Source organism: Canis lupus, chromosome 14 (genome assembly GCF_003254725.2).
Source record: "Canis lupus dingo isolate Sandy chromosome 14, ASM325472v2, whole genome shotgun sequence".
Taxonomy (NCBI): Eukaryota; Metazoa; Chordata; class Mammalia; order Carnivora; family Canidae; genus Canis; species Canis lupus.
Window position 1 is genome coordinate 56,260,025 of NC_064256.1, and position 22,939 is coordinate 56,282,963.

At 39.5% G+C, this 22,939-nt stretch overlaps 1 protein-coding gene across 1 annotated transcript in view; it reads left to right on the forward strand.

Moving 5' to 3' along the window:
* Positions 1 to 22,939, forward strand: part of CFTR (CF transmembrane conductance regulator) — a 164,121-nt gene that overhangs the window by 60,824 nt on the left and 80,358 nt on the right. The window contains exons 10-11 of the mRNA XM_025464763.3: positions 3,832 to 4,014; positions 9,462 to 9,653. Coding sequence (XP_025320548.2) covers positions 3,832 to 4,014; positions 9,462 to 9,653 — 375 coding nt within the window. The remainder of the gene's footprint in view (positions 1 to 3,831; positions 4,015 to 9,461; positions 9,654 to 22,939) is intronic.

Here is a 22,939-nt window from a genome sequence, read left to right on the forward strand (position 1 = left end):
TGCCAACACACCAAAACTCTTCCATTCTTCTTGAATCCATCACTTAGCCTTAAGGTAACCACTCTTTTCATATTATTTTATCCTCAGACCATGACTTCTACCTCTTTCCTGCCTGCTACTTCCATGGTGATGGATACCGGGTCCCCACTTAGGCCTTCTTCTATCATTTCATGCCCTCTGTGGGTGACCTCAAGCTCAGGGCCAGCTGACATCAATGTGCTGCTGAGTCTCAAATGCAAATTTCTGGCCCCCGTTTCTTTCCTGAACTTCTTACATGTATTTCAAAATATCTTCCATGGTCCTCAAGGACTTCACATTACTTCACATTCATCACTCATCAGGCTTCACAAACCCGTTCCTTCCAGTGAATTTGCTATTTCCTTTGTTGGCATCATCATCCACCCAGTTACCCAAGGGGCAAGTCCCTGGTGAATTATATAGGACTCTGCCCTCCATCCAAACCTGGAAGTGGGTCAAATTACTACTGACTTATTAGGAAGAGGAAACTTAGAGAGTTTAAACAACTAGAACAAGGTTAGACAACTAATTAGGACAGAGCTAAAAGGTCAACCTAAGTTTCTCTGACTCCAAAATGCGTTACCACTCACCGTACTGCTCCTTATTTAAACAAAACAAAACAAAAAAGAGTGATTGCTGCTTTCCCATATATTGCTTTCACATATATTACCTCATTTAATACCCTCAACAATATAGGAGACTGAAGCTCAGAATGTTATAACAACTTGTCAACCATTAGCCACCTAGTTGAGAAGATGCCCTAAGAATGGGGTAAAGAGAAAACATATCATAACCATTTCATGCATGAATACACGGGACACGTAAACATGGAAAATGTTCAATCTTATTAGGGGGCAAATAAAAATAAGATCAATAGTGAGATTCCATTTTCACCTGTAAAATTATAAAAACAAAGTTAAATCCAAAACCAAAAAAACAGTGTTGATAAGGATTCTTGAAAACCAGCATTCTCATATATTTGTTGGAAGAAAATTTAGAATTACTATTGAAAATACTTGAAATTTCACATAATTTTTGCTCTGGAAACTCCATTTGTGGGAATTTAAACAAAAAAAATGTGCTGCCCAATTTATAGCAAAGTATGTGCATACAGTTTATTCATACTTGGGTACTATCTTACAACTAGAAATTATATTAAAAATAATGTCTAATGGTATCTAAAAATATTGATGCTTTATTATAAGTCAGAAAAAAGTGGGTCACAACTTTATTTTTTCTTAATTTTATAAAAAAATGATATATATTTTATTGAAATATAGTTTCAAGTGCACAACATAGCAATTCAACAAGTATATACATTACAAATGCTCACCATGATGAGGGTGGTAACCATCTGTCACCATACAAAGTTATTACAATAATGTTGACTCTATTTCCTATGCTGCTGTACTCTTCATCCCTGGTAATATGTATATATTTATAAAAAATCATATTTGTTTATACTTATATGTAAGAAAGTGAAGGGATTTTTTTAAAAAGTTCTTTTTATTTATTCATTTGAGAGAGAAAGAGCGAGTGAGAGCATGAGTGGGGCAGAAGGAGAGGGAGAGGGAAAAGTAGGCTCCCTGCTGAGCTGGGAGGAGGGGGGACTCCAGCTGGATCTCAGGATTCTAGGATCATGACCTGAGCTGAAGGCAGGTGTTTAACTGACTGAGCCACCCAAGCACCCTGAGAAAGTGGAGGGATTTCAGTTGAAATGTTGAGTATGGTTTCTTCTCAGTGGTAGTACAAGTGATTTGTTTGTTCTGCTTTTCTGGATTTTCCAAATTTCTTGAAATACGTGTCTTACTTCTGTAATCAGAAATGAAGATTATTAGCAACAACAGCCTTCCATTGGTCCAAGTGCTTATGGGTCAAAGTCCTGCTTCTAAGCATGGTACAAGTTCTTCAACAGCCTGCATTGCCCTTTTTTTTTTCTTTTTAAAGATTTTATTTATTTATTCATGAGACACAGAGAGAGAGAGAGAGAGAGAGAGAGAGAGAGAGAGAGGCAGAGACACAAGCAGAGGGAGAAGCAGGCTCCATGCAGGGAGCCCGGTGTGGGACTTGATCCTGGGACCCCAGGGTCATGCCCTGGGTCAAAGGCAGAGCTAAACCGCTGAGCCACCCGGGCTACCCATACACTGCCCATCTTTACCAAGGACTCCTTTTGTCATTTTGCCGTATATATCTGATTGGCTGTTTACCGTTTCTGAGATGTATTTTGTTTTTTAAGACTAAGTCATTGTATATACATATCTGTCTTCCTGGATCACCTATACCATTTCCTGGTCTTGTGCAATCCCCCTTCTGGCCCTCATAGCTCAGCTTGCAGGTCATTTACTTGGCCAAGCTCATTTACTTGGTCATTTACTTGTGCTTATTCTTTGTAATGTCCTCCTATAAGATTTGGTGTGATTTTCAGTTCTATCACTAGCAGTTTCAGTATTAATATCTATTCATTCATTATTCTCCTATGTGGGATTTTTAAAAAAGATTTTATTTATTCATTCATGAGAGACACACAGAGAGAGGCAGAGGCACAGGGAGAGGGAGAAGCAGGCTCTGCTTGGGGAACCCAATGCGAGACTCGATCCCAGGACCTCAGGATCATGACCTGAACTGAAGGCAGAAGCTCAACCACTGAGCCACCCAGGCGTCCCATGTGGGATTCTTGAAGTGGTCTTTAGTACAGAGGTGATGCTCAATAAATATCTGTGAGATAAATAAATGAGTAAGAGAGGGGCACCTGGGTAGCTCAGTCAGTTGAGGGTTGAACATCCAACTCTTGTTTTGGCTCAGGTCATGATCTCCGGGTCCTGAGCTTGAACCCTGGTCAGGCTCTGTGCTCAGTGGGGAATCTGCTTAATATTCTGTCCCCCTCCTTTCCCTTTATGCTGCCCCCTGCTCATGTGCTCTCTATCTAAAAGAAATAAATAAATCTTAAAAAAAAATGAATAAGAGAATAGCAAATGTTTTGTCCCATTTTATAAAGACCTTTTATCGTCTAAAAGCTTTGCTTTTAGTTGTTTGATGACTGAGGGGGATGTTAGCCATACATATCATGAGAACCCAAAGCAGTGGTCTTCAAACAATTGCTTATGTATGACCTAAAAGAATTTTGAAAAACTATGACACATACCTCTGACACATCGTTAAGTTGACATAAATTGTGTAGTTTTAAGTGGTGGCAAAAGATGATTAATCCCTGTTTTTTGTATATTGTCTTAGTGTGCTAAATGAGTTTTTGTCAGAACCTTGGCATTATGGGAGTGCATTCAGTTTATGGAAGATAAGTGAATTCACTCTGTCAGTTCTCATTATCAAGCCATTCAACTTGCTTTGTGCCAGAAAAAGTATAACAACCTTAAAATGTAGATAATTAATGTATATCAACTAGATTTATTAAATTATTAAGAATTGAGTAAATAATGAAGTAATTAGTCAATAAAAATGCCTTATACTGCCACTCATTTCTGCAATCTTATTCTAAGGGAGGCAAGACACATAGATTTCCTTTAGTGTGAAATTGGAGGAAATGAGATGTTACCTCCTTCAGTATTCCTGGCTTTTTACTTCAGGTAAAAAATTTGATGGTGAGCAACGATCTAGGATATTGAAATTATGTTTTCATTAAATGCTTTATTAAAATTTTTGTGTTTTACATCATGTACTCTAGAACCCACATGCTATATAATTAAATACCATAGGCTGTAGATCATGTGCCATGTGCTTTTCATAATATATAACAAATAGTTACTGAAAATACCTGAAAAGCCTACCTTTTTATTTTCTCTGTATCTATTTTTTCAGGGATTTGGGGAATTACTTGAGAAAGCAAAAGAAAACAGTAATGACAGAAAAATTTCCAATGGGGACAACAGCCTCTTCTTCAGCAACTTCTCACTTCTTGGTACTCCTGTCCTAAAAGACATCAATTTCAAGATAGAAAGAGGACAGTTGTTGGCGGTTGCTGGATCTACTGGAGCAGGCAAGGTAATCTCTTCTGTTCTTCACCATTGACAACTTAATTTGGCAGGCATTTCTTTCTTTTGCTAGTTTGTCTGTAGTGTAAGAAGGTATGTTGGAGAAATTTTCAATGTTGGTAGTAGGAGAACGCTTGGATATAGTGTCTCTTAGAATATAAATTGTTCTATTGATAATATTTTCTAGTCTTTTTTTTCTTCATATTACTTCCAGTGACTTTTTCTTCTGCGTCTTTATATGTTACATGGCACAGAACACAGTGTCTTTCTTTCCCCATGTGCTGATCTTTACATTTATTAAAATTTTTTCTCTTTTTTTCTTTTCTTCAATTGGGGCATAGTTGACACCCAATGTTATGTTAATTTCAGGTGTTCAACATAACAATTGAACACCTCTGTACTTCTGCTATGCTCACAAATGTAGCCACCATCTGTCATGATACAACTCTATTATAAGACCATTGATTATATTCCCTGCGCTGTACCTTTCATTGATGGTTCATTCCATACCTGGAAGTCTACATCTCCAACTCCCTTTTATCCATTTTGTCCATCCCCCCACAACCTCCCCCTCTGGCAAGCATCAGTTCTCTGTATTTTTGGGTCTGTTTTTGCCTTTTTTAATTTATTTATTCTTTCCTTTTGTTTTTTAAGTTTTACATATAAGTCAACACAGTGTTTTCTTCTTTTTTTTCTTTAAGATTTTTATTTATTTATTCACGAAAGGCACACAGAGAGAGAGAGAGAGAGAGAGGCAGAGACACAGGCAGAGGGAGAAGCAGGCTCCATGCAGGGAGCCTGATGTGGGACTCGATCCCGGGTCTCCAGGATCACGCCCTGGGCTGAAGGCGGCGCTAAACCTCTGAGCCACCTGGGCTGCCCGACAGTGTTTTATACATGGTAGAAATTCAGAAACTTTATTGAGTAAGTTAATCATTCATTTTTAACAATCTTTGGCACAGACATTTTTCAGAGCTGCTCCAGGAAAACCATGGCTTAGATTTTACCTCAGTAACCACATAGGCAAAAGGTCCCTATTTTGTTGATTTGGAATTTTATTTATTTATTTATGTATTTATGTATTTATGTATGTATGTATGTATTTATTTATTTAAATTTTGTTTTGTTGTGGAATTTTAGAGAATGGATTCAGGCTTGCTTAGGATTTATTATGAGGAAAAATTATTGAGTGGGATAGGTTTTTGAAAGAAACACGTAATGATGTTAATTTATTCAATGCTGGTCAGCTTCCTACTCCCTACCCCCAACTTATTATAAGCCAGGAATATTTAGAGATACACCTGAAAAAATTAACAGATTAAAAAACAAAGACAGGTAAAGGGTCTAACTCAAGGATGAAAGGAAAGGAGGAAGGGAGGGAGGAAGGAAGGAAGGAAGAAAGATACAGAGGGAGAAGCACTGCTGTTAATAAGACAAAAATGTAAATAAAAGTAGGTATTAAACATTCCTGAAAGACATTCATTAATATCTAATATAGGAAGAACCATATTTTTGGATTTAGTTTGAAACTTGGGAAATAAAATGCTGCAGAAAATGTCTAGTCATTGAGTTGGTGTCCACAATGGTGGTAATACAATTTGCTCATTTCTCTCTCCAATTATGTTTTTCTACATGTGAAACCGGCCTTTTAAATAAAGTAGCTGTAGTTGTATATTTTCTTCTTAGGAAAACTTGTTCCTCCTTTAAGTATTATTTTTCCTTCTATTATGTAATATTAGTAGCAATTTTCATTATTGAAAGGGAAAGATACCATAGGAGGAGGTGTTCATAAACAAATTAATAGGTGACCTAAACAAGAATGTTTGCTGGTGAGAGGTAATTATGTTTCATATAATTCTTAAAATTCTGTTTGTATGTTTGAATTACTTCTTTGAAAGGTGCACAAAAATAGCTTTGGAATTACAAATTACAAGCAATTAAACAAGTTACCAGCAATTAAATCTCAGGAAATTCTATTAAGAATTGATGAGCAGATAATTGCTGGCTGGAGTTGCAATTGCATTTTCTGGGAAGTAGCTCTGAAGATGGAGTCAGATGAAGGCAGTGATTCCTTAGGAATAATTAAACTCTTCTGAGGGTTTGGCAAGTCAATCCAGGAGGGAGCCCTTTCATAGTATTAGGATTGGAGTATTTTATAATCTGGACAAGAGATCTAGCTAACATATAAGATTGAATAGTTGAAAGTATTAACATTTTAATCCAAATCCCATCTCACTCGATTTGGTATATCGAAAGCCTTAAGGATAATTAAATAATTCTTCTACGTGTATGACTTAACCTAGTGTGCTTGCAGAGATTTTATAACGTAAAGACATTCATCACAGCATTGTTTCAATAACCCAAGATTGGAGTGACCCCTAAATGTCTACTACTAGGGGATTGAGTAGATAAAGTTTGGTGTAGCTATAGAATGGCATGTTCTTCAGTCAGTAAAAAGGATGTTGAAAATGACTGTGAAGGATATGTATGATACACTGTTAAGTAAAGAAAGGACAAGTTATAGAATGTTACATACATAATGATTTGTGTTTTATAAAAACACGCATATATGTATACATGTGTCTGGAAGGACATTTGTGGATCAAGTTGCTATCTCTGAGATTTTGGGTATATTTTGTATCTCTAGGTTTTCCAAAGTTACAACAATTTATATATGTATTAATATCAATTATTTTCTTAAAACACTAAGGCAGGTTTAATTTTATCACTCCTGTTATAATTGTCTAGATGGTAAGGGAGCCATATCTTCTTTAAACTGTATTCCAGGGACTATCCTAGTGTCCAGCATGTAATAAGTGCTTGACATAAATTTATTTAATTGAACATCTTTGGAAAAATACATTTTTTGTTCTAATCTACATTAAGTGCCTTTCATTTATGAAACTTCTGTGAATCATTTTAATTAAAGAAAATTGGTTTAAGGGCAGCCCTGGTGGCCTAGCGGTTTAGTGCTGCCTTCAGCCCAGGGTGTGATCCTGGAGTCCCAGGATTGAGTCCCATGTCGGGCTCCCTGCATGGAGCCTGCTTCTCCCACTGCTTGTCTCTGCCTCTCTCTCTCTCTCTCTCTCTCTGTGTGTTTTTCATGAATAGATAAATAAAATCTTAAAAGAAAATAGGTTTAAGGGTCTGCACCACTGGGTATTCTGGACTGAAGGCTGGCTTTGTGACATCTCCCCCAGGGTGGAGGGACTTTCATTTTTCTGTTGTTCCACCACAGCTGAAGCAGTTCTGTGGCCTTGTGTTGTCAACCCCTGACACCACATAGTTTCTATCATCCATCCTGGCCTTACCCTGGTACTAAATTTTAGTTTGGTCTTATAATAGTTGGCAGCAGATATATAGAATAAACTATTAGCTCCTGCTTTTGTTTACATTTCAAATAAAATTTTGGAATAAAACACAAATGTCTGTGAGGTTTCATCAACATATATATTCAGTGATGGTTCCACTTAATGTCCTCTCCCTCAAAATGCCAAAATATGTAATGAATTATTTTATATAATATTTTTATATAATATTAATATTTGTATTATTTTAGGAAATGGGAGGCCATTAGAGGGTTTTAAGCATAAAAGTAACATGACTCGACTTACTTTTTGATGGGGCCACTTTGAAAATAGGTTGTAGAGAGACAAGCATAGAAGCAAGGAGAGGAGTTAGGAGGCTATTGTGCTAACTGGGCAGGAGATGATGTTGGTTTAATCCAGATAGTGATGATGGAAGTATCAGTCAGATTCAGAACATGTTTCTAAGAAAGATATCACAGAATTAGATTTTTTCATAGGTGGCCTATGAAAAAAATGGAGGAGTCAAGGATGAGTCCAAGGACTGAGTAATTGGAAGCATGAAGGTACCATTACCTGAGAAGATTATGGGAGAAACCGGTTTGGGCAGAGCTAGATTGTAAAACATTAAGTTTGTAATGCATATTCGACATCCAAGCTGAGATGTTAGTTGGATACACAGCTCTGATTTCAAGGAAGTAGGGGCTGGCAGTGGAAATACTTGAGGCTAGATGAGATTCCAAAGGACGGAGTATGGATAAGAAGGGAAAGGAAAGGGGCCAAGGTGTGAGCCTAAGGGCATTCCAACTTTTTAGAGGTTGTGGAAGTGTTTTATTATAGTGGTTATATTTATAATAACTTTATTTTTAATATTTCCCTAATGTAAGCTGATAAAATCAATGCTTTTTTTTCTTTCTCTGCTGCCTCCTTTCCTTCTACTTAATGTTAGTCAATAGTATTATCTTTCTTAATGATTTATCTTTGTAGTGTTAAATATGTTTACACATCTATTACCCAGTGTGTTACATTGAAATGATATCCTTTGACTTCCAGTTTTTCTTGATAAAGCAATCAGCATATTTCCTTTATACCCCATTTCCTCTGTTTTGTTTGTATTTTACTTATTGTCGGGCATATAACGTATTGAAATTCTTTTCTTCAACTCTAATTGCCACATTAGTTTAAATTTTAGTTCACAGTCCTTTATATAAAATCTTTGCTCACTGATAGTCTTTTTGGTGAAGCTTCTTCAGTCATCTCTTGGATGATTTTTAAAAAAGATTTTGTTTATTTATTCATGAGAGACACAGAGGCAGAGACACAGGCAGAGGGAGAAGCAGGCTCCATGTCGGGAGTCCGATCCCAGGACCCCAGGATCACCCCCCTCAGCTGAAGGCAGACGCTGAATCACTGAGCCATCCAGGCGCTCCATCTCTTGGATGATTTTATCCTTATTTCTTCAAGAAGGGCTCCTGGGAACAATATTATCTGATTATCTCTCTTTTTAACTGATACCTTGTTAGATGAAGATCATATTGAATCTGCCTTGTTGGGTTACTGTGAGGATTAAATAAATGAATGCAGTTAAATCACATAGAACAGCACCCAGTATAGACGAAGTACTCGGTGGATGTTAGCTGGGACTAATCTTTCCCTGACATCCTCCAAACTCATCCCATTGATCTGAATCAGGTGCTCCATCCCTGTGAACCTCTACCATAGCACTTATCACATCCACTGTAATTGTCTCTTTTATTCCTTTTTGTGTCTTTTGTGCTTAGCAGCATATCCAGAACAGGAAGTGCTTAATACATTTTGAATCAAATTAATATAGAATCCTTTATTTATTTTTTTTTTAATTTTTTTTTATTTATTTATGATAGTCAGAGAGAGAGAGAGAGGCAGAGACATAGGCAGAGGGAGAAGCAGGCTCCATGCAGGGAGCCCGATGTGGGATTCGATCCGGGGTCTCCAGGATCACGCCCTGGGCCAAAGGCAGGCGCCAAACCTCTGCGCCACCCAGGGATCCCTAATATAGAATCCTTTAAAATCAGAATAGATACCTCTGCTTAGGATGATAGTTGGAGGCGGGTATACTCTGAGAGTGATTTGATCAAATGATTTAACTTAATAACCATGGCTTTATTTCCAGACTTCACTCCTAATGATGATTATGGGAGAACTGGAGCCTTCAGAGGGTAAAATTAAGCACAGTGGAAGAATTTCATTCTGCTCTCAGTTTTCTTGGATTATGCCTGGCACCATTAAAGAAAACATCATCTTTGGTGTTTCCTATGATGAGTATAGATATAGGAGTGTCATCAAAGCATGCCAACTAGAGGAGGTAAGTGACTATGTGACATACTTCTGATGATGTGTATGAAATCTTCAAACTACTTAAGGTATATAATTAGCCTCCTATTCAACAGTCAGCGTACATATATTAATAAAATTTCCAATATGGACAAACTACCCTGAGTAAATCAACTAATAAAATATATGACCCCTGCTTTAAGACATTTACCAAAACATAGAGAAAGTACAATTTATTTTTAAAATGAAAGGTTACGATAAAAACTCTATGAAATGGAGATAATTTTATTTACTCATCAGTGTGACACATGTCCTCAATGGACATTTATATGGCATGCGTTTTTAAAAAGATACTTCAAAATTACATGAGAGGATTTTAATAATTTTAATAATTACCATAGCCTAAATGTGTGAGCATTGACCTGTTAGTAGAGAATCAGAGGTAAAATTGTGATTATATTTTATCCTTTGGCCTTAAACATATAACCTCATGACCTCTAGTGACTGTCATTTTCTGAAACAGAGCCAAAATGAAGATGATACTGTTGACTCTTTTTATAATAATATTGGGGAATGGGCTAATTATCTGAAAATATGTGAAGTATTCTAAGGGAAGCCAGTATATGGATTCTTGTGCTATTTAATACATAAATTGTATGGTGGAGGTTTCAATAATTATTGATGTAAATGTTAAGGCAGGGAATATATCCTTATGAGGTTTATCAACAGTATTGCCTGAATAGTAATTGATTCAAAGTCACTATATTTAGCCATCTGGGTGGCTTAGTTGGTTAAGTGTCCTACTCCTGATTTTGGCTGTAATCATGGTCTCAGGGTTGTAAGATTGAGCCCCTCTCTTCCTCTCCGTCTCCCTCTTTACCCCTGCTCATGCTCTCTCTCTAAAAAACAAACAAAACACAAAGTCATTATCTTTGATAAGTGGGATTTGACTCTAGTGAATTCCTTTAAGTTATCTTTTATGAAAAAAAAATTGCCGTGGGAATAAAATGAAACTTAAATACAGTATACATAAAAAATAGAAAAAGTCTAATTGTCAAGTAGCTGCAGTTCTTACAAAAGAGGGATACATGCTTGTACAAGTGGCTCTTCCTGTAAATACTGACCCATTCAAAGGAGTTTTTTAGAGCTCCATTCTCTTATTTTGTGTACACGAAAACATAATAAAAACTACCCTGAAAAAGTATTGGATTTATCTTGAAGAAGATACTCTTCATTCCTCAAAAGCCCTTCTTCCAAGAATAGTATTTCACAACCTGGCGGGTGAAACTCTCAGGGGATTTGTTATTTTAAAAAAATCTGAGTGTTTTTAGAGACCAGAGATACTTATCTAGGTGGGGACTGGGATGTAGGAGTGGTAGTGTCTTGCAAGATAAATCATAGAGTTTATTTATTAGTTGAAAGGTGGTGGAAGGTTTCTGGTAGGCTTTATTTTTTTGCTTTGAATATACCTTTTCTCATAGAAATGATTTTGTAAATGGTGATTTGATTCCACCAAATAAAAGTATATTTAAACCAAATAGAGCATAGTTAAATTACTTATGGTAAATTCAGAGCTGTGGGTCCCTCATTCATGAAATGAGCATTTATTAACATGAATACTGTGCTAAGTGTGGGAAAACCAAGCTGAAAAATACACAATCCATTTTCTTTTCTTTTTTCTTTTTTTTAAGCAGGGAGAGACATGTCAGGTTAGGGCTTTATTTATTTATTTTTTTAAGATTTTATTTATTTATTCCTGAGACACACAGGGAGAGAGAGGCAGAAACACAGGCAGAGGGAGAAGCAGGTTCCATGCAGGGAGCCCGACGTGGGACTCGATCCCGGGTCTCCAGGATCACGCCCTGGGGTGAAGGCGGTGCTAAACCGCTGAGCCACCCGGACTGCCCCCATTTTCTAAATGGTACTCATCATAGGGATCTGTGTTTTAGTGAACTATTGTATGGTAAGTGAATCATATCTCGATAAAGCTGCTAAAAATAATGAAAGAAAAGAGGTTAAGAGGAAGAAGAGCTTATTCTTTTTTTCTTTTTTGTGATTCTATGACCAACCTCAAAATTATTTTTAAGTGTATAAGTCAGTGTTTTTTAGTATAGTTACAGGGCCATATGCCCATCACATCTTCAACTCCTCTAAAAGAGGTGCTATTAGCAATCAGTTTCCATTTCTTCATACCTCCCCCCCCACCCCCACCCCCGACACACACACCTGACTGTAAACAACCACTAATCTACCTTCTGTCTCTAAAGTTTTCCTGTTCTGGATATTTTACACAAGTGCAAACATTCAATATATGGCCTTTTGTGCCCAAATAAATGATTAAACTAGAAAAAAAGTTAAGAAGTCTTCATTTTGTTTTTTAGATTTTTTAAAAATTTATTCATGAGAGACACACACACACACATAGAGAGAGAGAGGGCTGAGCCACCTGGGCTGCCCAAAAAGTCTTCAGTTTGAAAACACTGGAGCCTTGCTGTATTTTATAAAAATATGAATAGAATAAGATCCTTATACTTGGGAGGTTAATGGACCAGTGGGGGAAAGAAACATATCAATAAAGAATGTAGTTGGTGTTCTAATAGAAAATGAAAGAGCCAGTTCTGTAGGAGCATAAGAATTGATCTGAGTTTGCCCAATGTAAGGAATAGGTACAGGGCTAATGTCCTCCCACAGTGGAATGATTCACTGCAGGATTCTAATGGTGACAGGAGTGAAATTTATGGGCTTGGAGTAATTTTTTTGACTAAGAACATTAGAGCTGACAATAAAGTAGAGAGAAGTTTAGGTTGGTGTGAAGAATTGGGAGATTGATGAATAAATGGTTACTGGATTATTGAGAAAATTAAAGGGGACAAATATAAGGTGTATAACATAGCACCTGGTGTAAATTAGCCATTCAGTAAATATTAGCTCATTTCTACTTCCTTTTTTAAAAAAAGATTTTATTTATTTATTCATGAGAGACACAGAGAGAGAGACAGAGACATAGGCAGAAGGAGAAGCAGGCACCATGCAGGAAGCCCCATGCAGGTCAATCCCAGGACCTCAGGATCACGACCTGAGCCACAGGCAGACGCTCAACCGCTGAGCCACCCACGTGCCCCTCTGCGTCCTTTTGAGGTGGAGAATACTGCTAGAGAGCGTGATGTAAGATGAATATGTTCTGAGAGTCAGTTCTTGTTAGTGAGTGACTACAATGGAAATGAGGTGGAACTTGGTGTAATTAAGATGGGAGAACCATGATGGAGAACCATGAAGAGTCATCAATGTGAACTTTGATGATGACAAAAGTAGCTATAAGAAAAAATTAGAAAAGTGGTTATCTGGAAATATGGTAGGTGTTGTTCATGACCCAATCAACAAAAGTTGGAGTATTCTGTGGAAGAAAACAGATGGCATCAGACAGTTTGGAGTTCAGGCACATTGGTTCCATGTTCCAGAAACGGCAGTGGGCTTGGGTGATGATTCCAGTTTCTATGTGCCTTTCAGACCACAAAACATGACTTATGTGATTACCCTGTACCAGACACTGTTCCCAGTGGTGGGGTCAGGGTGGGCACAAAATGAAAAAGTTATTCCCCCTTCCCTCAAATAACTTTCAGGCTGGTTGGGGGAAAATATCTGTAAAGAGTCCTTTTCAATAAATAATAGCAAGTGTCGGGATAAAGGTGTTCTGAGGGCACTGCGGAAGCCCACTTGAGGGTTTTTGACTTGCCTCAGTGGTTCAGGAAAGACTTTCTCTAAAAGTGGACAGCTTGAAGAATGAGTAAAAATGGGAAAGGTATTCTGGACCAAAGAAACTGAGCAGAAACACAGGACATGAAACCACTCGGTTCGTGCAGGGAACCACAAGCTCTTGATCGGACCAAGGGGGACACTGAGTGCAGAGGGAGGAATGGACCTGGAGGACCATGTCCTCGGGACTTTGTACCCCAGGCTCAGGAATTGCTCCTTGGAGACCTTTAATCGGGGGAGGGATGCAGTCAGTTTTGCACTGTGGGTCTATCACTTTGGCTATGATACGAGGAACGGAATTAAGGCGGGTGCATTTTGGAAGTCTGTGGGCTCGCAGAAAGAGCATATATTTTGAAATCTGACAGAGTTGGGCTACTAAAGAAAGTTGCATAGTCCTATTATACACCGAGTGTTATCCTCTCTAATATGGAGATTATATGACTTATTTTGTAGAGTTTTGTAGATTTTTCTGGCGCACAGAAAGTACTTGATGAGCGAAACAGCCCGCAATGGTAGTGACAGTAGCAGCAGCAGTATTTGCTCTCGGACTAGCAGACAGGAGGCGAACAGGAGCGGGGTCAGCGATCCAGGAACAAGGGTTGTGAGGGACAAGAAGAAACAGGAGTTAAGGGGAGGGGCTGTGCGGAGCTCAGGAGGGCCGCATCTCTGTCCTATTCCATCCATAGGGAAGGGCCTTAGGGAAAAGGGGCCTTCAGGGAAGGCTGAGGGATTTTTTTTTTTTCCCTAAAGAAATTAGAAGGAGAGAGAGATTGCTTTAGGATTAAGGATTCCCAGAACAACAGGAACTGGAAAGGGGGACAGGTAGGATGCGATGGGTTTAGGAAGGACGCACAGAGAAGGAGACATCTGATGGAGGCTCTGCGTGTCCGGGACAGACTTCCCGGGGGAGGACACCGCGGGTGGCTTGAGCAAGCAGCTGCTACTGACAGTGATCGCGTGCATTTTGCTTTCGTGTGGTACACTTGGCTCTCCTTCCCCTTTGCCTGAGGTACACTTGGCTCTCCTTCCCCTTTAGCCACCGGGCTTTCCCGCCGCCCGGTAATAGGCCGAAGCATCCAACTCCTGGCCTCTCTGTGCTTGTCGCGGGCACCTGCTGTCCGCACGCTGGGCATGCAGGCTCGTGCTTGTCCTCTGGCTGTTGAATGTCCCCTGCCTGTTGTCATTTACCCAGCGCCGGCGAACTGCTGGAGAACCGTGGGTCCACCGGGCAGGTGCAGAGGCCGTGTGTGTATGCGTTTGGGTGGGGGGGAGGTTCTTAGCAGGTGACTATTGCACACGCAGCTGCGGTGGGCCCGCCGGGCAGGACGATTCTGCTCAGCGGGCCCCAGGCTGCGGCCCTAACAGCGGGGCTGGGGTGCTAGACTACTTCAGCCAAAGGCCAAAGGTGCCTCTGTTTTCAGCCCTCGGGGCTTTCCGATTTGGGTATCTTTTGTTGTTTTTGTTAAACAAGCGTCTCTCACCTTTGAAGAAGAGCCAGTGGGGGCCTTCCGAAGGGGGGGTGCTTATTTCCCAGGCAGGAAGGAGGGTTTGGAGCCTTAGGGACGCGCAGCCCCCCGGGGGGTGGCCCAGGGGCCTCCAGCCCTTCCCGGTGGCCTCGCCCCCAGTGCAAACAGTGGGAGTCGGTCTGTTTTCGCTTTGCCTGCCAGCCTCCATCTGTTTCTCAACGTGCTCCGGGCCGACTTGGAACTGGAGATGAGAACGGGATAGTTTCTTCCTCATTTTTGTGTTTTTGTTTGGCTCTCCTGTGGACGGAGCGCTTGCGTGCACAGCGATGCTCACTGTCACAGGGGCAGGCGGACAGGTGCAAGCTGGGGGGGGGGTGGCGCACGCACAGCATAGTTCACATAGTTTTCAGATTTCAGTTTGTTGAAAACTCTCTGCCGGCGGGTAGCTTGGAGCCTTTATCGCAGGGTAGGGCGTGGAGACACCCTGCGCCGGAGAACGGCCCGTGGGGAGCGAGTCAGGTGCATCCTTCGCCTTCCTTTCTTCTCCTTTAGGATCATCTCCGTGTCCTGCTGTGTCAACATTTCCTACTCAGGATCTAGATGAGAGTACAATGGATTCCTAGACCAGTGTAGAGGGTGTTTTTGTTTTTTGTTTTGTTTTAAATACTGTTTTATATCCCTGTGCCCATTAATGCATTCTTTTCTTTCCATGTCACCAGACTACCCTGAGGGTCCTTCTAAATATTTGTATGCTTCCCTAACCGGCACTGGAGATTTTGCTAGCCTCAAAAGAGGACTGAGTATAACTAGGCCCTTGTTGACTTATTTATTCCTTAAGGAAATTGTAACTCTGTTTCATTATTGAAAGAGGGATAGACTTCGCTGTTCTCTTATTTTATTTATTTATTTATTTTTAAGCACTTCACCTCCCATTGAGCCCCGCAGCTGACAGCAAGAGAATTCTAGGCAGGTCGGTGTTTTGGTAATGAGTAGTTGGACTGACAATTTTCAGTGACTCACTCTCTTGTAAAAGCACCTGGGTTTGGCTTTTATGATAGTGCATGGTGGAAGGTAGGGTGTGGGATATGAGAAGAGGTTAGGGACTTAGGATATATAATCGGTTTCCACAAAGTTGTTGAGATCCTTTTGTAACCGCAAAATGGTCTTCATGAAGTATCTGTCTTGGCAGCCATTACATATGCATTGCAATAAAAATATTTACTAGGTAAGTTGCAGAAGTAAAGTTTGGTTTGTGTTTCCTCTACCACTGCTTGGCAGGTTTCATCTTTAAGTCACTAGAAGAAGACAAATTAGGAGGAAAATTGGCAAGAAGTTGTTAAAGGGAAAAAAAAAAACTTGGGAGGGAAATTGGCAAGAAGTATGAAGAACTTGGGAGGGAAGTAAGCAAAGAAATGAGTTAATGACTGTTCTGGAAAATAAATTCCATCATGCAGATACCACAAATCTAATTAAATTTGATTTTGACCTCTGAATCTCCAGATCTGGCCAAAACGAACCTGTATGAACAGAGGCCTAACCTTTGGATAGTCAGTCCATCACTACAGGAGAATTCAGGAATGTTCATTCGGGAGATCTGTAATGTAAATATAATGGGGCCATTGGAATTCACATTTGCGTTCAATAATAGCCAAGACATAATGGACACATAAAACCAATACCTGAAACACATTGAACTATGTCCCCTAAACCAGAAAAAAAAACACACTTAATGACTGTACCTTGAACCACCTGTAATTTTCTCCTAATAGGTAATTGAGTTGGAGAGCATTGCCATTTATTTACTGTAATATGAAGCAAGTACATTTATTTTATAGAACTATTGAACCAGAACCAACAGGAATGCCACAGGGTTTCCTGAACTGGATTGTTATTTCACTTCATTTGAGCCCTGGAACTTAAAAATAAACACTAGCTAACATCTGTCGAGAGAGCTAATCATGTCAGACCGCTGTGCTAAAGCTCTTTGGTCCATTGAATTCTCACTTTCTAGTTATCTAGTGACAACATTGCTTAGAGTGTGCAGTCAAAGAGAAACTGTGCTGAATCCTAAAAGCGTGAACTAGATTTTAGGAATTGAAATCGCAAATTCGGGAATTAATTGTTAGCTTAACAAAGGGGAGTTTCACATCTCTAATAAAACCAAAATAGCACTAGGACTGCTTGTCTCAGTAAGATTTGGGCAAGTCAACAGAACGGTATTTTTTTTTTTAATTTTCATTTATTTATTTGACAGAGAAAGAAAGCACATGCAGGGGAAGCAACAGGCAGAGGGAGAGGGAGAAGCAGGCTCCCTGCTGAGCAAGGAACCCCATGTGGGGCTCGATCCCAGGACCCTGGGATCATGACCTGAGCCAAAGGCAGATGCTTAACCGACTGAACTACCCAGGGGCCTCAACGGAACAGTATTATAAAAAATGTCATTATAATTGTCTGGGATCAGGCTCTCTCATGAATAAATAATGAAATCAAGATATTTAAGCTAGGTTTTCATATTAATACAAAACAAAGAACCCATGAAGTTTTCCAAAGGTAAGAACCATGATGTATCATGTGTCTATGCCTAAGGTTTCATCCCTCCAGAAGAACTGGGATTCTAAGCCCTGCACTCTTGGAAAACTCCCCCTTCCTCTTTGCAGCAGCAGCTAATGAAACAAGATCAACAGAAGATTTTACACTTATATTTTCATAGAACCTTAGAACTCAGTAATGTTCATAAAGGTCTTTGTAGGAAGGGAGGCTTGGTTTTTCTGAAAATTTTGAATACAAGTGTTCTTGAAATGGCAATTGTATTACCATTAATGTCTTTCAGAAAGAAGTCAGTAATACCTAATCTTTATTCAGAAGATTTAGCTAGCCTTGGTTCAGATTAACCAGATTAAAAACAAATATTTTAGTTCCTTCTGTGGGCACAGTAGTATGTTAGGCACTCTGGATGCTGCCTGCAAGTATAACAAGGGTCCTGTCTGCAATTAATTTCTGACCTACAGATATTTGAGGGGAGAGATCTATCTATCTATCTATCTATCTATCTATCTATCTATCTATACATCTTTTAGTAAAGATATTCACTCATTTAGTAAATATTTGTAAGTGCAAACATTGAACTAAGCACTCTGCCAAACTCTGGGAATTATTAATGAATCAGACACAGTCCAGGGACTGGACTTCCTTAAGGGGCTTTGAGTCTCGTGGAGATAACCAAGTAAAAACAAGAGTAGTTTAATGAATTCTATGATATCGGTTAGTATAGGGTCTTTAGATGAGCACAGAGAAGTAGCAATTAGTCTGATGTTAGATATTCAGGGAAGGTGTCCCTGGAGAACGTGACATTGCAGGTGAGAGATGATGGATAAACAGGAATCATTTGAGTGAAGAAAAACTGGGAGAACATTCCAGAAAGAGGACAGGATGTACAAGGCCTGCAGCCCAGAGGGAGCCCTGTATATTTGAGGAGGTATGGTCGGTCCTCTGTGGCTAGAGTGCATGATGAAATGGGCCTGGAGCAGGAGCTCCAGGTAGTGCAGCAAGACTGGGGTCTGGGATGACAGGGGTATGGGGTGATGGCTGAATTGGGAGAGGATTGTCAGCTCACGGTTTCTCAGGAATTTCTGTCCTTCCATTTGCCAGCAATTAAAAAAAAAAAAAAAAAAAAAAGGCTGAACGACAAAGTCATCCATTTCACTTCTGTGTTTCTTGTAAATCCAGTCAGTGGAATCCACTTCTCATATGGCATTCTAGCTGCAGAGAAGTCAGCGGAATGTAATTAGTGGGAGCCCAGGAGAGTACCCTGGGAGGGGAGCAAATGGCTCTACAGGTCTGCAGCATCCTCTGTGGTTGCTTTCCTCTACTGGGGGAAGTGTCATAATAGAAAGAATATTTTAGGAAGATTCATCTAATATAATATGCAAATTGGAGGGGGTGAGTGGAGATGTTGTGGTTAGAAGTTTATGAAATACTGTTTTTCCAATTTTAAAGAAAAAAGGAAGTAAAAGTTTTAAGAGACTTGTTGAAGATCCATAACGGATGGGACCAGCAAGGGAATCCAAGTCTTCTGATTCCTTATCTTTGTCCTCTACTTTATTAGGGTTATTCCTCATTAGAAAAGAAACTCTTAGGCTCTAATGACTTACCCACTGAACATTGCTGACTTTAGGTCAGAACTTCAGGCCACTTAATCTCACTATGATGTTAGCAGCATTATTAAACCATTAAAATTGTAAATCTGCCATTTGTGAAGGGAAAGATTATGATAACAAAGACTTGTGACCTAATAGAATTCCATGACACAGTTGTGAAGACTATTTGCAGACTATTTGTTTTCATAGAAATGATATGTCAAGCTACCTGGTCCTAAATTAGCATATCTTGGGGGAATGGCCTATATACTACCCACTTGATATTTAACTACGTCAGGAAATTTCTTTCCAGGTTCTCTTCCAAATTATCTTCTCCTTTTCCTTTCCTCTTGGGACAGCATCTCTTCTTCTTGCCTCCTATGGAAGTCCAAGGAGGTGGAGAGGAAGCCTGCTCAGGCCACATTGAGCAGCTGGTGCTCCAAAGCCAGGTCTTGAGAGAATAAGGATCATGGTGGGGTTACTTCAGAGGCTGGGTGAGTGAGTATTAAAGTCCATCTCCTAAGAAATTGAGTCACTAGGTACCAGGGACCTGGGAGCCAAGTTAGGAAGTCCAGAGCAGGGTCAATGGCAGGGTAGCAGAGTAATGTGCCGGCTAAGTACTGGGAAAGAAGTGCTTTATCAGGCATTGGATTTGTCCCAGAATCTTGGGTGGGTAGACGTAGAGGAGATAGTAAAGGAATTAACAAGCTTCCTAAGTGCCAATTCTTAGACCAGCTGAGTCAAAATCATTTAGGGAGCTCTTAAAATCCAGGTTTTTAAATCTCATTTCAGAGAATCTGAAATCTGGAGTCCAGAAGTTGAATAAATCTAATGTAGAGCGAGAATAAGAGAAACAAGATTCTTTTTGTTTGTTTTGAGTATCTTTTCTAACTTTACTTTCTTGGGAGCATTTACCCAGGGACACCTTAAATCATTGCATTTTATAGTTCTTCCTTTAAAAAGGCTTATGTTATTTTCCAATACAAGTCTAGACCTACATACATACAGAAATTAACACTAGGGGGCATAGAGATATTAGCAGAATTACATATACACTCACAAGCTCATACATAAAACCATATATATGGATGTACATATCTGAATGTTAAATAGGTGTTGAATATTGGTGATGAGACTGTAGCATCCATTACATAAAAGAACTAGCTTTTGTACTTTTGTTGCTGGCAATAAAATTCTATTGGAATTGGAGTTTTCTGCTATAAATTTGGTCAGCACCAAACCTCAATGAAAGAAGTGGTTTTATTTATTTATTTATTTATTTTTTCACATTGATAAACAGTTCTCACCTCCTGTGCTTTCTGGCAAGGATTAATCTTTAGCTGGTATTTCTATGGACAGCTATTTGTAATCAAGTTTGACTTGGGTCAACAAATTATCTTTCCTAATAAGCAGAACTCCAGGTTTTATTTATTTATTTTTAAAGATTTTATTTATTTATTCATGAGACACACAGAGAGAGAGAGAGAGAGAGAGAGGCAGAGACACAGGCAGAGGGAGAAGCAGGCTTCCTGTGGGGAGCCCGATGCGGGACTCGATCCCAGGACCTTGGGATCACACCCTGAGCCCAAGGCAGATGCTCAACTGCTGAGCCACCCAGGCATCCCCAGAACACCAGGTTTTAGTTTATGAATTCATTCATGTGTATTCAATGCTGTAGAAGTCACCTTCTGTTGCTGTGTCACACAGAGCTACCCAGTGCTCTCAAGATAATTCATCCGTGTTTACAAAAGCTACGTGCAAAAATGGTTAATTCATTCTTTGGGTCTTTTTCTAGAATTAGCTTGACTTTCTTAACGTTTTCTCCTTCCCTTCCTGTGTCCTCCCTACCCCTTCTCTCTGTTCCCCCAACACTTCTTCTCCTTCCTTGCTCATGTTGCTTGTGCATACAGCACAAGTGCTTAGTAATTATTAAACATTAATAACACTGGCACCAAGCGTCCAATGATTTACTCTTACAAACCTGCTTTATTGCATGTTATTACCTCTAAAGTTCATGTTCCCTCAAACCAAGCTTCACACCCTTCTCCCTTACCACAAGCAGCTATATTGTCAAGGTTGTTCTAAAGAGTGATAAGATAGCTGTAAAACAAGGTTTATGATATTTTCCTATCTACAAAGCCACAGGAAGCTCAAATGTACTCAGCAAATATTGCAAAATTGCAATGAACATTAAATGTAACACTCCACCCTTAAAGCTCTCCCTCCCTTTAACGTAAGGACACCCTATATCAGTCCTCTGTTGGATGTTCACGTCGGGTAGTGATCTTTAGGTTAGCAATTCCTCTTTAAAAATTTCTGCTTTGTCTGGCTCAGGTGAATAATATTAGGCTTGTGATTAGCTGCATTTTTAAAAGATAAAATGACAAACATCTGTGTGAAAAGGGAATACAGCAGATTGGGTATATTATACATGTCTTAATAATAAGTTAATCTTTATTGCACGCTTATAGCATTACTTTGACCTTCTCTCATACTCTTTATCTAAGTATTTTCAGGTACTTTACGATCTCAAACAGACCTACTATACGCACAGACTCCTTTGAGGTTGGCATTTATCTTTCTGACTATTATGTTGTAAGGGAAGCTAGCCTTTACGTCAGCCTGGAGAGTAGTAAGGATCTGTTTGAGCAAGTGTAATAACTACAAGATGCAAATTCCCGGGCTCGTCTCTAATTCCTCTGAGTATGAGTGGGTACAGCATTTTGAATGAGCTCCCCAGGTGATTCTGAAATAGTTGGTCCACATACTTCACTTTGAGAACCAGTGCTCCACGTATTTGATTTTATCTGTAGATAAACTGTGCTGGGAAAATTATAAAAAAAAAAAAAATGAGGGATGTCTGGGTGGCTGAGCGGTTGAGCACCTGCCATCGGCCTAGGGTGTGATCCTGGAGACCCGGGATCGAGTCCCGCATCGGGCTCCCTGCAGGGAACCTGCTTCTCCCTCTGCCTGTGTCTCTGCCTCTCTCTGTGTGTCTCTCATGAATAAATAAATAAAATATTAAAAAAAATAAAAAAAGATGGTGGTGTAGGAGGTGAAAAACCTTCATAAAAAGATATTTTAGGGTAGCTGGTAGCCTTCAACAAGAGAATGCAGCATAATGTTTAGAAGTTTATGTTTGATTTATGTTAAGACTTAGGTTTTTTTATTTAAAAATTTAGTAGTCAGGTTTTTTTTTTTTAAAAGATTTTATTTGTTTATTGGAGAGACAGGAGAGAGAATACAAGCAGGGGGAGTGGGAAGGGAGAAGCAGGCTCCCTGCTGAGCAGGGAACCCCACACGGGCTGACTCCCAGGACCCTGGGAGCATGACCTGAGCAGAAGGCAGATGCTTAACCCACTGAGCCACCAGGCTCCCAGGAGTCAGTTTATTTAAGAAATCACGTCGTGCCCAGCATCGTAATGGCACTGAATGACCTCCTCCAACAAGTCCTATGGATAGCTCCAGAGGAATTCAAGTTGTGTGCCAGTAAAGAGAAAGAGAATTTGTCGCTGTGCAAGCCTCCTCTCAGCAACACATGTCCTTACACTGCTTGTCAAACTCATGATGGTTCCAAGCGGGACACTTATTTTTTATTTTTTTTAGTTTATAATTTTCACATAAAGGAAAATCTGCTGTGGAGGCTGAAAACTAACACCCTTAAGATAAATATATTACCAGATTTGGGTGCCCTTCGTAATCAGCAAAGATCAATATTTAACAATGTATACAAAACAAAGTGTTTTATGTTTAATCAAACAGAAATAGCCAAACACTAATAAAGAAATCTACAAATGAACAATAAACTAGGCAATCAGAGCAAGTCCTCACATCAGCAACAGGATATTGGTATCACTGACTTATTTGATCTTAAAATAATGAGCCTATTCACAATTCTCTTCAATGTAGCCTCGCTGCTTTGTTTGGTGCCAATCTCAGCTGTTTCCTATGAATTTCGCTCT